This window comes from Podarcis erhardii (assembly GCF_964252035.2).
Source record: "Podarcis erhardii genome assembly, chromosome: 16".
Lineage (NCBI taxonomy): Eukaryota > Metazoa > Chordata > Lepidosauria > Squamata > Lacertidae > Podarcis > Podarcis erhardii.
This window is the reverse complement of record NC_138514.1, coordinates 517463-531235: the sequence shown is the minus strand read 5'-3', so window position 1 is coordinate 531235 and position 13773 is coordinate 517463. Positions and strand designations below refer to the sequence as shown.

General features: G+C 43.3%; 1 protein-coding gene across 3 annotated transcripts in view; it reads left to right on the top strand.

Annotated features, from left to right (window-relative positions):
* The window catches only part of LOC309331595 (disintegrin and metalloproteinase domain-containing protein 2-like), a 58115-nt gene that overhangs the window by 14479 nt on the left and 29863 nt on the right, over positions 1 to 13773 (top strand). For 2 of the 3 annotated variants that reach the window (XM_081843877.1, XM_081843878.1), the window contains exons 11-12: positions 389 to 522; positions 12317 to 12497. The exons of the other annotated variant lie outside the window; for it this stretch is intronic. In XM_081843877.1, the coding sequence (XP_081700003.1) occupies positions 389 to 522; positions 12317 to 12497 (315 nt within the window). The remainder of the gene's footprint in view (positions 1 to 388; positions 523 to 12316; positions 12498 to 13773) is intronic. 3 annotated transcript variants of the gene reach the window in all.

Below are 13773 nucleotides of genomic sequence, written 5' to 3'. Positions count from 1 at the left end.
ATGTGAATGCTATCACGCCTCTCCCTAGGTCCCACCCCCCATTTTCCTACAAGGTCAATTGTTAGGCCACACACAGTTCTGGTCCTCAGAGTTTTTTCTTTTTTCTTTTGCCATTTTTTGTGTTCTTCCTGTCCCTGACGTCTCAGCTTGCAAGCAAACTGAAGGCTCCTGGGAGAGGTTGACAAGAAGGTTTTGAGTAGCGATTTTGCCCAAAGCACCAAGCAGAGTTCTAAACCCAGGCTCCTTGGGGCAAAGGCCTGTACTCTTGTACCCTTTAAAGCCCCCTTGCACAATAAAGATGTAGTAGCAGCAGCAGTAGTAGTAGTAGTAGTAGTAATGGTAGTAATTCATAGCTATCGGCCATTAATGTTCATGTGCTCTTACTTAGTATGAAAATGGGATCACGCTGGAGACCTTCTCTGTGATCGTGGCACAGCTGCTGGGATTCAGCCTAGGACTCTTCTTCGACAACTCAAGACAATGCCACTGCCCAGGCACTTGCTTAATGAGTACCAATGCTGTGTAAGAGCCTTTGTTGCTTCATTCATCATTAGCATGGTGCTAAGCCGAAACCTGGTTATTTTATCAGTATCAGCCTTCCCCAACCTGGTGCCCTCCCAATGTTTTGGACTACAGCTCCCACTAGTCCCAGGATAGGACAGCCATGCTGGTCTTGGCTGGTGGGAGTTGTGGTCCAAAACCTCTGGAGGGCTCAAGATTGGGGAAGGTCCATCTAGCTGTCTGTTAGATAAACTATCTAATCTATCCTAGCCACTTCCCAGCCTTCTAAGAGGCAATAGAGACTGAAACCGTCTCCTGATGGTACACCATTACTGCCTTCAGAAGTGAACAGCTGCCATTCTTTTTTTTTTTTAATGAATATTTATTGGCATTTCCAAAATAATACAAAGTACAAAAACAAAACAAAAAAAGACAATAATAATAATAATACTAAAAATACAAAAATGCAAAACTTAAAAACAATTAAAAACACAGAATTTCCATTGCTTACTTTTCTTTTAACTTATTTCTCAGACCTCCTCACACCTCCCCTCTCTGTATTCCAATTCAAATTATTAGCTCAGCAAATCCTCACCTTTTAATTCACTTTAAAACCCAATTTTACTTTATCTAAACTTAACTCTCATCCAAACTTGTACATCAATACTTATTCTTAAAACATTTTCTAAGATCGACCATGATTCCCTTCCACGAATTTCCCAATTTTCATACAAATAGCAATAGGAAAAAGAAAACAAATTATAATTATATACCTTGTAAATTCCCAATTTCTATTCCACCCATACCCCCTTCCCGGTTTCAGTCCCCAACAAATGTCAGTCTGTCTCAGTATACAATCAGCCTGGAGATCTAACATCCGAGGCTCTTAATTCTCTCTCACTTCCTCTCTGCCGGTCTTTTTGATAGTCCTTAATGTTGAACGCCAAGTCTCAGAGAAGCTCCAGCCCAGCAGGATCCAAATTTCTTCCAGCCAAACCTCCATACTTAAAGGTGAAGCCTATGGGGTATTCCAAATCTTGTTTCATGCTCCTTTCAAGTCCGATTATCCCCACAGCTCCAACCTCCACCTTAATCAAATTTGTAATCCTTAGGTCTTCAGATCTCCACACAAGGAGATCTCTCCATTTTTCATTGTCCAATTCAGGCCAGACTTTCCACATCAAGTTCTTATTTTCCTTTGTTGCCATCATGTCAGGCCTCAAACTACAGCTCTCCTTTGGCATCTGCAGAATTACGGCTCCTCCTTCCTTTTCTTCAGGAGCAACATATATCTCCTTCTCCAAATTCTCAAAGCTCTCAAGTTTCTCTATTTGTCCAGATGGATGGGCTTCCTGTTCCAAATCCTTGTCAAATTCAGTAATGGTGTTTACTGTTAAGTCCAGAGTTGTAACACTTGTAGCCAAAACATCAATTTGGCCTTGTAACTTTCCCAAGAGAACAAATGCTCTGTTCAGTTCAGCCTGAATTTTCCCTCTTCCAGCCATTCTTGTAATGTCCCAAAACCCCCTCTAGAGGGATTTTAGTTCCTTGATATTCCTTTCAGTTCAAAACCAAAAATCTGATTAGTTTGTATCAGCCCTTCCTTATTTTCAGCAAATTGCAACAAATATAGCCAGCAAAAGCTACAGAAACAAAATTCTCTATTTCCGTCTTGACAGCTAACTTGACAGCTGTCAGACTCTTCAGTACCTCAACAGGCTCTCTCGCGGAGCACTCCCGGGTCCGGGGGGGTGGCGCTTCAGCTCCCAAAATTAATTCTTTGTCCGCAGGTTCCCCTGCTTCCAATAAAATTTCATATAATGCCAAACCGTGAAATTAAAGTCTTTTGCAATAAAGAAAGATTCTCTCGACCTTAGTTAACAAGTCCTTTGCTTTAAATTGTTTACCTAGCGGGGAGGCGGACTTCCTGTTTACACCTTCCCCGATCGTGCCTAATTCATGAAAAAAGATTTTTCTTTAAACTTCCAATTTCCATGCTACTCACGGGTTGTTACTTTAGAGTCCAATTGTTCACAGAAAAAAGTCAGCGCTCTCCGACAACGGCTGTGCGGCTTCACTCCACGGGAGAAGCAGTCGACTCTCAGCACCACGCCGTACCGTTCCGGAGCCTTTAGAAAGGCTCCTTCGCAGCTGGGGGGGGCGCAAAAGGTGCCCGCCGAGTCCCCACGTTCACAGGCTTCGCACCTGTGATTTTTAAGGGTCCCCGCTTTGCCGCAGCGGCAAGACCCGATCCCACGGAGTCGTTCCCTCTGGAGCTCGGAGGGAATCCGCCATTAGTCGATGGCGCTAACCCGGAAGTCCAGCTGCCATTCTTCCCTAGGGTGGGGTGGAAAGGTTGAGAGGCCGAAGGGCAGCACCATAGAAGGGTCCTGAAGCAGGCAAGCTCTCCCCACACTTCTGCCACCTGTTTTAATGGCAGGCATTCTGCTAGAGAGCCCCAGGTCCTGCTGACCCCCCTCTCCCCTCAAAAAGGTGCCAAGCAATTAGGAGCAGCTCATCAGGAGTGCTCACTAGTTTCCTGACTGGTGGATTGCTGCTGCTTACTGGTCAGAGTGGGGTGAGGTGGTCATCGTTGTGCAACCACACACCCTTTCCCCCCAAGCGACACCCCTCAGTGGCCTTGTTCTGTACCTTATGTGTTTTTACAGGTCTGGAATGTGCCCTTGATTTCTGAGGTGCCTCTTGTTTGCCCAGAGAGAGGAAAAAGAGGCATAGGCATAGAAACTTGCCCTGCCATACCAAGGCATAATTCTCATTTGTTGCTCCACTGAGTCCTGGCCTCCACTGGCCTATGGCCCCTGGGAAGGTTGTCCAGAAGGGTATGTGGTCCTTGGGCTGAAAAATATTCCCTACCTCAGGTTAACTGAGACAAATAAACTTAAAGCAGTGTTTCAGGGCGAAGGGCCTTAGCCAAACTTACTCCCTGTCCCGCCGGTTTCCCACACATAAGGATGTGGGGTGGGGGGGTATTTCTTCTTCTCCTTCTCCTTCTTCTTCTTTTCAAAGTTTCAAAAAGAAAAAAACAATTTTTTACACACACACACACACACACACACACACACACGTTTACATTAAACCATAGTCCATATCGGTACCTTTATGGGGTTCCCTGAACCTCTCTCCACCCCTCCCTTGGCTTCCAAAATGTAGCTTCCTTTTTTAACTGCATCTAATTGCATTTATCCAAATTATTGTACTTTATTTTAAATTACAAGTGCTATGTCAATCCTGCTAACGTTTTTAGATTTTTACAGTGTTCTTTAATATATTCTATAAACAAAACAAAACAAATTCCTTCCAGTAGCACCTTAAAGACCAACTGAGTCAGTTCTTGGTATGAGCTTTCGTGTGCATGCACACTTCTTCAGATACCAAAGAAGAAGTATATCTGAGGAAGTGTGCATGCACACGAAAGCTCATACCAAGAACTGACTTAGTTGGTCTTTAAGGTGCTACTGGAAGGAATTTGTTTTGTTTTGACTATGGCAGACCAACACGGCTACCTATCTGTAACATATTCTATAAAGTTATGCCATTCTCTATTAAATTTGTTATCTTCTTGGTGCCTGAGCTTCCTGGTCAGTCTTGCCATCTCTGCATAGTCCATCATCTTAATTATCCATTCTTCTTTCGATGGGGCTCTTTCTTCTTTCTGTCTCTGGGCAAATAGTATTCTTGCCGCTGCTGTCGCATACATAAACAGTACTTTCTTATCCTTCGGTAATTCTTCTCCTATTATACCTAGTAAAAAGGCCTCTGGTTTTTTAACAAAAGTTATTTTAAACATTTTTTTCAGTTCATTATAAATCATTTCCCAGAAGGCTTTAGCTATTTTACAGGTTCACTACATATGATGAAATGTACCCTCTTTAACTTTACGCTTCCAACATATGTTCTTATACATTTTTGCTAGTCTTGTAGGAGTCAAATACATCATTTTCATATAATTCTCTTTTAACGTACAGCAGGCTGTAAATTTTAAATCCTCATTCCATAACTTCTCCCATGAAGCAAATTGTTTATTACAGGGATGTCCAACAGGTCGATCTTTAAGTTCTGGTATTGAAAAGATATTCTCAACTTGTAAAATTGTAAACTTGTAATCCAGTCAAGCTTGGTGCTTATTGTAATCCCAGTTTGGTTTTTGCTGACTAGAAGCAAAAAAGAATAATAGCAAGAATAATCCAAATATCATTATAGTCCAAATATCATTATAATCCGAATGAGCAACAAAGATAATCAAAGAGAAATGCTGCACCCTGGTCTCCACCAATTGATTAAAGTTCCACTTTTAAAACTCCAGCTATTCCAGGCACTCTGCCCCCCTTGGGGTACCCCCAAGTTTGGCTGAGTGTTCTCCTGCTTGGCTTCGGCTCCAATTGTGGAATTCCAAGGTGATTTTTTTACTTTCAAAAACTCAAACTATCCTTAATATAGCTGTGCACTTCCCCTTCTCAAAAGTTCAACAATTCAAGTTCAGTTAAATTAATCACGTTCCAGCAGAAGGGAGATCTTTAAAGTATCTCTAAGTTGCAGTTTGAAAGGGTTAAAATTCCTCCCGGAGGTTCTTCTCATTCACAAATTTCCGCTGCAGAGGCTGACCTTCAGAGAACAGAAGCTGACTTCCTTTTTAGTTTCTGTTTTTATCCAAATTGTTAATTGCATCCCAGATCTTCTTTTATAATTTCTTGTTGTAATGTTACCTTGTTTGGAAGATCTGTTTATCTTCGGTGGTGGCTTGAGACTTTGGCTGCCAAGTGCGATGTTTCCTTGAGCGGACTCAAGCCGTGCCCCCCCCCCGCCGCCGCCCGCCCGCTCGCTGCCAGAGACAGCTGCAGGTTGTAGGGAGGTTGTTACCTCACTCCGCGGATCCCCTCAAAGTCCCACTCTTGTGTGGGATTTTTTTGGGGGGGTGTTGAGTCCAAAATACTCTCCCCCACAGCCCAGAGCAGCCCCGAACCGGTTGCCTTCATGAGGACAACTCATATGGCGCTCCCATTCTGAGTGGAAAACAGACCAGAAGCTGTTTTTGCCCAGTATATCATTACATATTTTACTTCCTCATCTTTTGTTTCCCATTCCAGCAAAAAATTTTACATTTTTGACAGAACTTTTTCATTATTTTCCAACAATTCTTTCTGCAATCTCAAAAATTCTTTAACAAAATCCATTCCTTTATTCAACCTAAAAATGTCATTTAATTGATGGTATTGGAGTCAATCAGTTAACAGATGTCTTATGTCTTCAAACTTTTTTTTACTTTCAATTGATTTTCCTCCTCAGTTAACAACTCTCTAAATGTTGCCTATTATTTTTCCATATATTTTTTTAAACTGACAACACTTCTAATGGTGACAGCCACCATGGGGTTTTGTTCTCTAATAAATTATTATATTTTTCCCAAACAACATAAATTGATTTTCTAATAATATGGTTTAGAAATCTCCTATGAACTTTTGCTTTTCCATACCGAAGATATGCATGCCACCCAAATCTATTATCATGACCTTTCAGATCTAAGATATCTGGATTCCTCAATGTCATCTATTCTCATAGCCAACAAAGGCAGAACACCTCACAATATAATTTTAAATCCAGTAGGGTGAATCCACCTCTTTCTTTAGCATCTGTTAATAATTTATAATTTATACTTAATCCTAAGTTTCTTCCCCTGCCAAATAAATTTGGATATACTGCCATTGTTTGAAGAGTCCTGTTCCATTGACTTTCGGTATAGATTGAAATAGAAATAACATTCTTGGCAATACATTCATTTTTATTACTGAGATTCTTCCCCATGATGATAATTTCTTTCTTCCCCATATTTCCATATTTCTTTTGATGTCATTCCAAACTTTTAGATAGTTATCTTTAAAAATGTTTATATTCTTTGTTGTCAACCACACCCCTAAATATTTCACCTTAATTTCCATCCCCAACTCTGTTAGCTTTCTCAATTCGTTTTCTTCTGTTCCGTCATATTTTTTACCAGCAATTTAGTTTTATTTTTATTAAATTTGAAACCTGTGACTTGGCCAAATTGGTTAATCTTATCCAAATTGGTTAATCTTACCCTTGGTATACTTCCCAAGGGGTTTTCTACCATTATTACCAGGTCATCCGCAAACGCCTTAAGTTTGTATGATCTGCGCCTCACTGTAATACCTTTAATATTTTTGTCTGCTTTTATGTTCCTCACCAATGTCTCCAATAAAACAATAATGGGGACAGGGAACAACTCTGCCTTGTTCCTTTCATTATATTACATATTTCTGTTACATACATTATTTACTATTAACTTTGCCTGTTGGTCTGAATAAATAGCTTCTATACCTCTAAGAAAAGATTACCCAAAGTTCATCATTTCAAAAAAAAAATTATAAACATCCACAAAACCTTATCTGTCAGGGTGATTGGTGGGTGCTAGCAGAGATAACAGCCTGGAACTGGAGGCCCCTCGACTGTCCTCGGGTCCAGTAATGGACCACTTTGACCGGATATCCCCGGCCAATGTGGACAGACTCCTCCGAGCTGGAAAGCCCACCACCTGTCCTCTTGACCCGTGCCCGTCTTGGCTGATTAGAGCATGCCCAGACGAGGTGCGGGCCCCCCTAGGGGATATAATCAATTTGTCCCTTGGCACCAGGACATTCCCAGGGGAACTGAAGGAGGCAGTGGTGCGCCCGCTCTTAAAGAAAACATCATTAGATCCCTTAGATCTATGAAATTACCGCCCGGTTTCAAATCTTCCATTCCTGAGTAAGGTGATTGAAAGAGCGGTTGCTGAACAGCTTGGTGGATGAAACATCGGCTCTGGATCCATTCCAGTCCGGCTTCCGCACTGGTCATGGGACCGAGACGGCGCTGGTTGCCCTAACAGATGATCTCCGCAGGCAGCTGGATCGAGGCGGGTCGGGGCTGCTGATTCTTCTAGACCTGTCAGCAGCCTTCGACACGGTTGATCACAAACTCCTGGACCACCGCCTTGCCGACGTGGGGATCCAGGGCACAGTCCTTCAATGGCTGCACTTGTTTCTCTCTAGTTGGGGACAGAGGATGGCGCTTGGGGGGTAATTGTCATCGCGCCACTCCTTGGTGTGTGGAGTGCCTCAGGGTGCGATACTCTCCCCAATGCTTTTCAACAACTTTATGCGCCCCCTCGCCCAGCTTGGGCTGGGTTGCCATCAGTATGCTGATGACACCCAACTCTATCTGTTGATGGATGGCCATCCTGACTCGGCCCCAGACACATTGATCAGATGTTTGGAAGCTGTGGCTGGATGGTTACGTGGGAGCCGGTTGAAGTTAAATCCTTCGAAGACAGAGGTCCTTTGGCTGGGACGGGATGATATGGGATTGTGGGGGGCAACTCCCGTCTCTTGCGGGGGTGCAATTAGTGCCAGCACCGTCCGTTAAGAGTTTGGGTGTAATCTTCGACACCTCCCTTTCCATGGAGGCGCAGATTGCAGCTATAACAAAGGCGGCATTTTTTCATCTCCGCCAAGCTAAGCAGTTGGCTCTTTACCTCTCTTGCCCTAACCTAGCCACTGTGATCCACGCGACGGTCACCTCCAGACTGGATTATTGTAACTTGCTCTACATGGGGCTGCCCTTGAGACTGACCCAGAAACTCCAGCGGGTGCAGAATGCTGCAGCAAGACTCCTTATGGGGTCCTCGCTGCGAGATCACATTCACCTGGTGCTATACCAGCTGCACTGGCTCCCGGTGGAGTACAGGATCAGGTTTAAGGTGCTGGTTTTAACCTTTAAAGCCCTATACGGCCTAGGACCCGGGTACCTACGGGACCGCCTCTCCTGGTATGTCCCACAGAGGAACTTACGGTCTTCAAACAAAAGCATCTTGAAGGTCCCAGGCCACAGAGAGATTAGGCTGGCCTCAACTAGAGCCAGGGCTTTTTCAGCTGTGGCTCCGATCTGGTGAAACGCTCTGTCACAAGAGACTAGGGCCCTGCGGGACTTGACATCTTTCCGCGGGGCCTGCAAGACGGAGCTGTTCCATCAGGCCTTTGGTTAGGGCACAGCCTGACTCCCTCCTTTGGCAATCTTCACAGAACTCTAGCCCAATGGTTGCCATCAATTTGATTTGAATTAATTTTATAATGAAATGATTTTAGAATGTTGTACTATTTTATTGTTGTTAGCCGCCCCGAGCCCTGCTTCAGCTGGGGAGGGCGGGATATAAATAAATTTTTTTATTATTATTATTTATTTGTTCTTAACAGAAGGTCATTTACTGTCCGAATCGAGTCGATATGGCCTGCAGATTATTGGGTTTTAAGAAATGTGTATACTCTCTCCCTAATGGATGTTTGAATCTCCAAACATTTGTCAATTAAAATTCTCAACCTTGGTTGGTTTGAAGAAAGTAAAAGGTAGTCTCCCTTCCTTAGAATTAATTTTCTTTTTTATTCTGTCCATATCCGGTGAGACCACCCCATTCAAATTTCCCAGCAAAATCATTTTTTGATCCATAAACTCATTTTCTCTTCTATAAAATTCTAATTTTCTCTCATTTGGTGCATAGATTCCCACAATCACCATTTTTCCTCCTTGGGACATCACCTGAACAACTATCACTCTTCCCTGAACAACTATCACTCTTTCTCGCCACATCTCTTGCAAACATATTATATCCAATTTTTTTTATTTAACATATATTCTGTTTTTTTTCTTTTTATCATTTAGTCCATTTACATTCCACATTAAAATTTTCAGCTCCATCTTCCTTTAATTTTTTAATTTATCAAAAAATTAAATACAAATTAAATCTTCTTGTACATTATTTTAATCTTTATTTCCTCCAATACAGCCTCCAACCACTCCTTCAATTCTTCCCCTGGTTGAGGTCTCTTCCCTCCTCATTCTTTTTGGTATCTTCTCCAAAACTTATCTGCTTCTGCCGGGTCTCTGCATCTGTACTTTTTCCCTTTATATTTTAAGACGTATCCTCAAGACTCTTGTGGTTTTTTTGCTTAAGTCCTGTACTGATTTTTCCAAAACTGTTGTTTTTGTTGACAGTTCTTTTATCTGTACAGATATGTCCTCCATCTTTCCATCCATTTTAGTCTCAAGAGCCTTAGTTTGTTCCCTAATGTCCTTCTTCAGATCTAAAATTAAATCTGCAATTTCAGTCTTACGATCTGTATCCTGAGCAGATCCTCTTCTTCCTTGAGTTAATAATAATAATAATAATAATAATGTATTTATACCCCACCCTCTCTGGCCAGAGCCAGGCTCAGGGCAGCTAACACCAGTAAAATTACAATAAAAACATAATAGGGAAAATACAATTTAAAATAGAGGTTAAAAATACAATTTAAAATGCAGCCTCATTTTAATAATAACCCATAGATCAAAACCATAAGGGGGAGGGAAACATAAGTGTCAGACTGAGTCCAGACCAAAGGCCAGGCGGAACAGCTCTGTCTTGCAGGCCCTGCAGAAAGATGTCAAGTCCTGTAGGGCCCTAGTCTTTTGTGACAGAGCATTCCACCGAGTCGGGGCCAGTACTGAAAAGGCCCTGGCCCTAGTTGAGACCAATCTAACCACCTTGCGACTTGGGACCTCCAAAATGTTGTCATTTGTGGACCTTAAAGTCCTCCGCAGGGCATACCAGGAGAGGCGGTCCTGTAGGTACGTAGGTCCTAGGCCGCATAGGCCTTTAAAGGTCAAAACCAGCACCTTAAACCTGACCCTGTACTCCACCAGGAGCCAGTGCAGTTGGTAAAGCACTGGATGAATGTGATCCCATGGCAAGGACCCTGTAAGGAGCCTTGCCACGGCATTCTGCACCCGCTGGAGTTTTTGGGTCAGCTTCAAGGGCAGCCCTGCATAGAGCGAGTTACAATAATCAAGCCTGGAGGTTACCGTCTCATGGATCACTGTGGCCAGATCAGGGCAAGAAAGGTAAAGGAACAACTGCTTAATACGGCGGCGATGGAAAAATGCCACCTTTGCTGTGGCTGCAACCTGCGCCTCCATGGAAAGGGAGGTGTCGAAGGTTACACCCAAGCTCTTGACAAAAGGCGCTGGCACTGATTGAGCCCCTGCAAGAGATGGGAGTTGGCCCCTCAACCCCATGTCGTCCCGACCCAGCCAGAGGAGCTCTGTCTTTGAAGGATTTAATTTCAACCGGTTCCCACGCAGCCATCCAGCCACAGCTTCCAAGCATCTGGTCAGTGTGTCCGGGGCCGAATCAGGGCGGCCGTCCATCAACAGATAAAGCTGGGTGTCATCAGCATATTGATGACAACCCAGCCCAAAGCTCTGGACAATCTGGGCAAAGGGGGCACATAAAGATATTGAAAAGCATTGGGGAAAGGATTGCGCCCTGCGGGACTCCACACACCAAGGAGTGCCGCGGCAACAACTCCCTCCCTAGAGCCACCCTCTGTCCCCAACCTGAGATAAAGGAGCACAGTCATTGTCGGACTGTGCCCTGAATCCCCACATCGGCAAGGTGGTGGTCCAAAAGTTCGTGATCGACAATGTTGAAGGCTGCTGACAGGTCTAAAAGAATCAGCAGTTCTGACCCACCTCAATCCAGCTGCCTGTGGAGATCATCTCTTAGGGCAACCCAAGCCGTTTTGGTCTCATAACCAGGGCGAAATGGATCCAGAGTTGGTGTAGTTGTTGAGCTTCCTGCTCCAGACGGTGGTTTATTTGCTGCCATATTTAATTTTTTATTCTTATTTCCTTTATTATTATTGTCCTGTGTCATTTCTTCCAACTTCAATACTTCACCTCCTATCTCCCCTCCCTATGTTTAATGGATGATATAGCTAGGTATAGAGGAGGTATTCCAAAAATATAGTCAGGTCTGTGTAATAGCTCCTTCTAACTACTAGGTGGCTTCCCTATTCTTTCTCTCCTTCCCCTTCCCCCTCATCTCTGTCAGCCTTTGTCTCAGACTGCTCTTTTTAACTTCTCAGTCTGCCTGCAGTAGATAAGGAAGCCTGTTCTCAAAACAATTTTGTTTTCCTGACCAAAGTTCTGGATGTTAATTGTAATCTACAAGGGGGGTAGATTCAGTTGAACAATACTGGTAAATATAAGGAAAATGTAAAAACAGCAAAAGTAATCCAATCTATCAAACAGGAAATATACAAAATATTATCTGCAGTTCTTCTACGCCTAATCCAATTTTCACCCCAATCGCTGGGAAATGGGGGAAGTGGAGTTACCTCCACCAAACAGGGCAATGTATTACCAGAAACAAAGCAAAAAGAAAAATAGTACTTCAACTCCCAGTTGAGTCTAACCCACTTTTTGCTGATTCTCCTTACACACAGTTCTACAGGAAAAAGGAAACTGTTTTACACTGACACATAGAGACTATAGCTTCGCCCATGGTTTCAACCTTATATCCATTGTTTTAAAAGTCACTTTCTGCTGGGTATTCTAATGTTCATTTCGCTCCACAAACTTTTTAATAGATAAGGCACCCTTGAGGCAAAGTGAGGCAACTGCCTCAGGTGGCAGGATCCCCAGGAGCAACTGGTTGTGATGTAGATATTTATTCACACTTATTCCTGATGCAAATCTTCACTCTTACTTTCTTCCCTGGCGGGGAGCGGAGCACCAGTTTGTAGTTCACCTCAGGTGCCAAAATGTATTGGACCAGCTCAAGGGGTTCTTTATTGGGCAAATCAGCTTGGAGGTAGAAAACGCATAAATCTGGGTGTCTTTAGTCTGTCTTCCCCACAACATCATACCACCTTTGGCATGGTTTTCTGTGCTATGGAAGCTTTTCTCTACTGCCTATTGCCCACAGGCAGGCCAGCGGCATCAAGTCCTTCAGCAGCTGCAGTATAAAAGATTTCCGGAATTTTCTGGAGTCCGGAGCATCGCAGTGCCTCTTGAACAAGCCACGCATGGATCTCATGTACAGAGCCCCCTACTGTGGAAACAAAGTGGTGGAAGACGGGGAGCAGTGTGACTGTGGCACAGCAAAGGTTTGTTAGAAAGAAGCCAGAAAGAAGAGCAAATAAAGGAGAGCGAGCTAATGGTGACTTAAATAAGCCACATCTGTGCCTTCTCAGTGGTGTTCCCCTGTTTGCGGAATGCACTCTTAGTGAGGGCCTCAATCTCCCTCGTTATTAACTTTTAGGAGAAATTTTAAAACATTCCTCCTGTTCACCCAGACATTTGATCGCTGAAATATCTGTCCTTAGCAGCCTAGAAGTCATTAGTTTTGAGAATTGCTTATTGCTTTTAAGAGTTTTAAATTTTTTTTTTTAAGTTCTAATAGTATTGTTTTAGCATTGACATGTTTGCCATGCTGGGATCCTTTGGTGGAAGGTTGAGAAAACAAATGTAATAAATAAATGAAACATGAAAAATAAATGTTTTTATATACAGTTAACTTGTCACTCAGTTTATTTATACCCTGCCTTTCTTTCATCATGAAAACCAAGACAGTTCCTAGGCTGTTTCCCATCCAGACCCACATGGGCGTAGCCCCCCCCCAACTACACCCATGCAGACACAGTTCCCCTTCAGTGGGAGAAGGAAAAAAATAACTGGTCCCACACTGACACATTGACAGCCACGACATAGGATGCTGTGCAGTTCAGCACCCAATTGCAATGCAACACAGTCAATAGATAAACCCAACCCAGGGAGAACATAGCTCAGATGCTAAGAAAGGGCAGCAAAAGACCATGTACACTTTTAGGTCACAAGGGGAATGCTGGTGAGAGAGGCAATTTGCACAAAACAACTTGGCCTTCCTAACTTCCACACTTTTCCAGCTGCCTGAAAAGGTCTCTGCCTTAGGTGTTCAGTTTGTATTACTTTAAAACCTATGTATGACTGTTTTTTGTACTGTTCAAAAAACTATTTTAGCTGTTTTTATATGTCTGTTACCACCTCAAGACATGTATGTAAAAGGCGATTTCTGAATAATAATAATAATAAAGTCTATCTGAACTTTGCCTTGGAACTCCAAACACTCTGGTGGGGCTTAAGCTACCTCCTCTGTCCCTTTCCTGGGATTGGAAGCCTCTGGAAGCTGCTGCTGCCTACTAGTGTTTGTGGAACCCATTGGCAAAAGGAATGTTCCCTTCCTGGATGGATCTTGAAATCTCACCCCAGGGAAGGCTGTGTGTGTGGTTTGCACAGTCCCCCGTGTCCAGGAAGTATTGTGTGCTGTGTGTCTTTCTCTTCTTCCTCCCTTTTCAGATGTTATGCAAGCCAGAAGGAAGGCCTGGGGACTGTCAGTGTTATTTA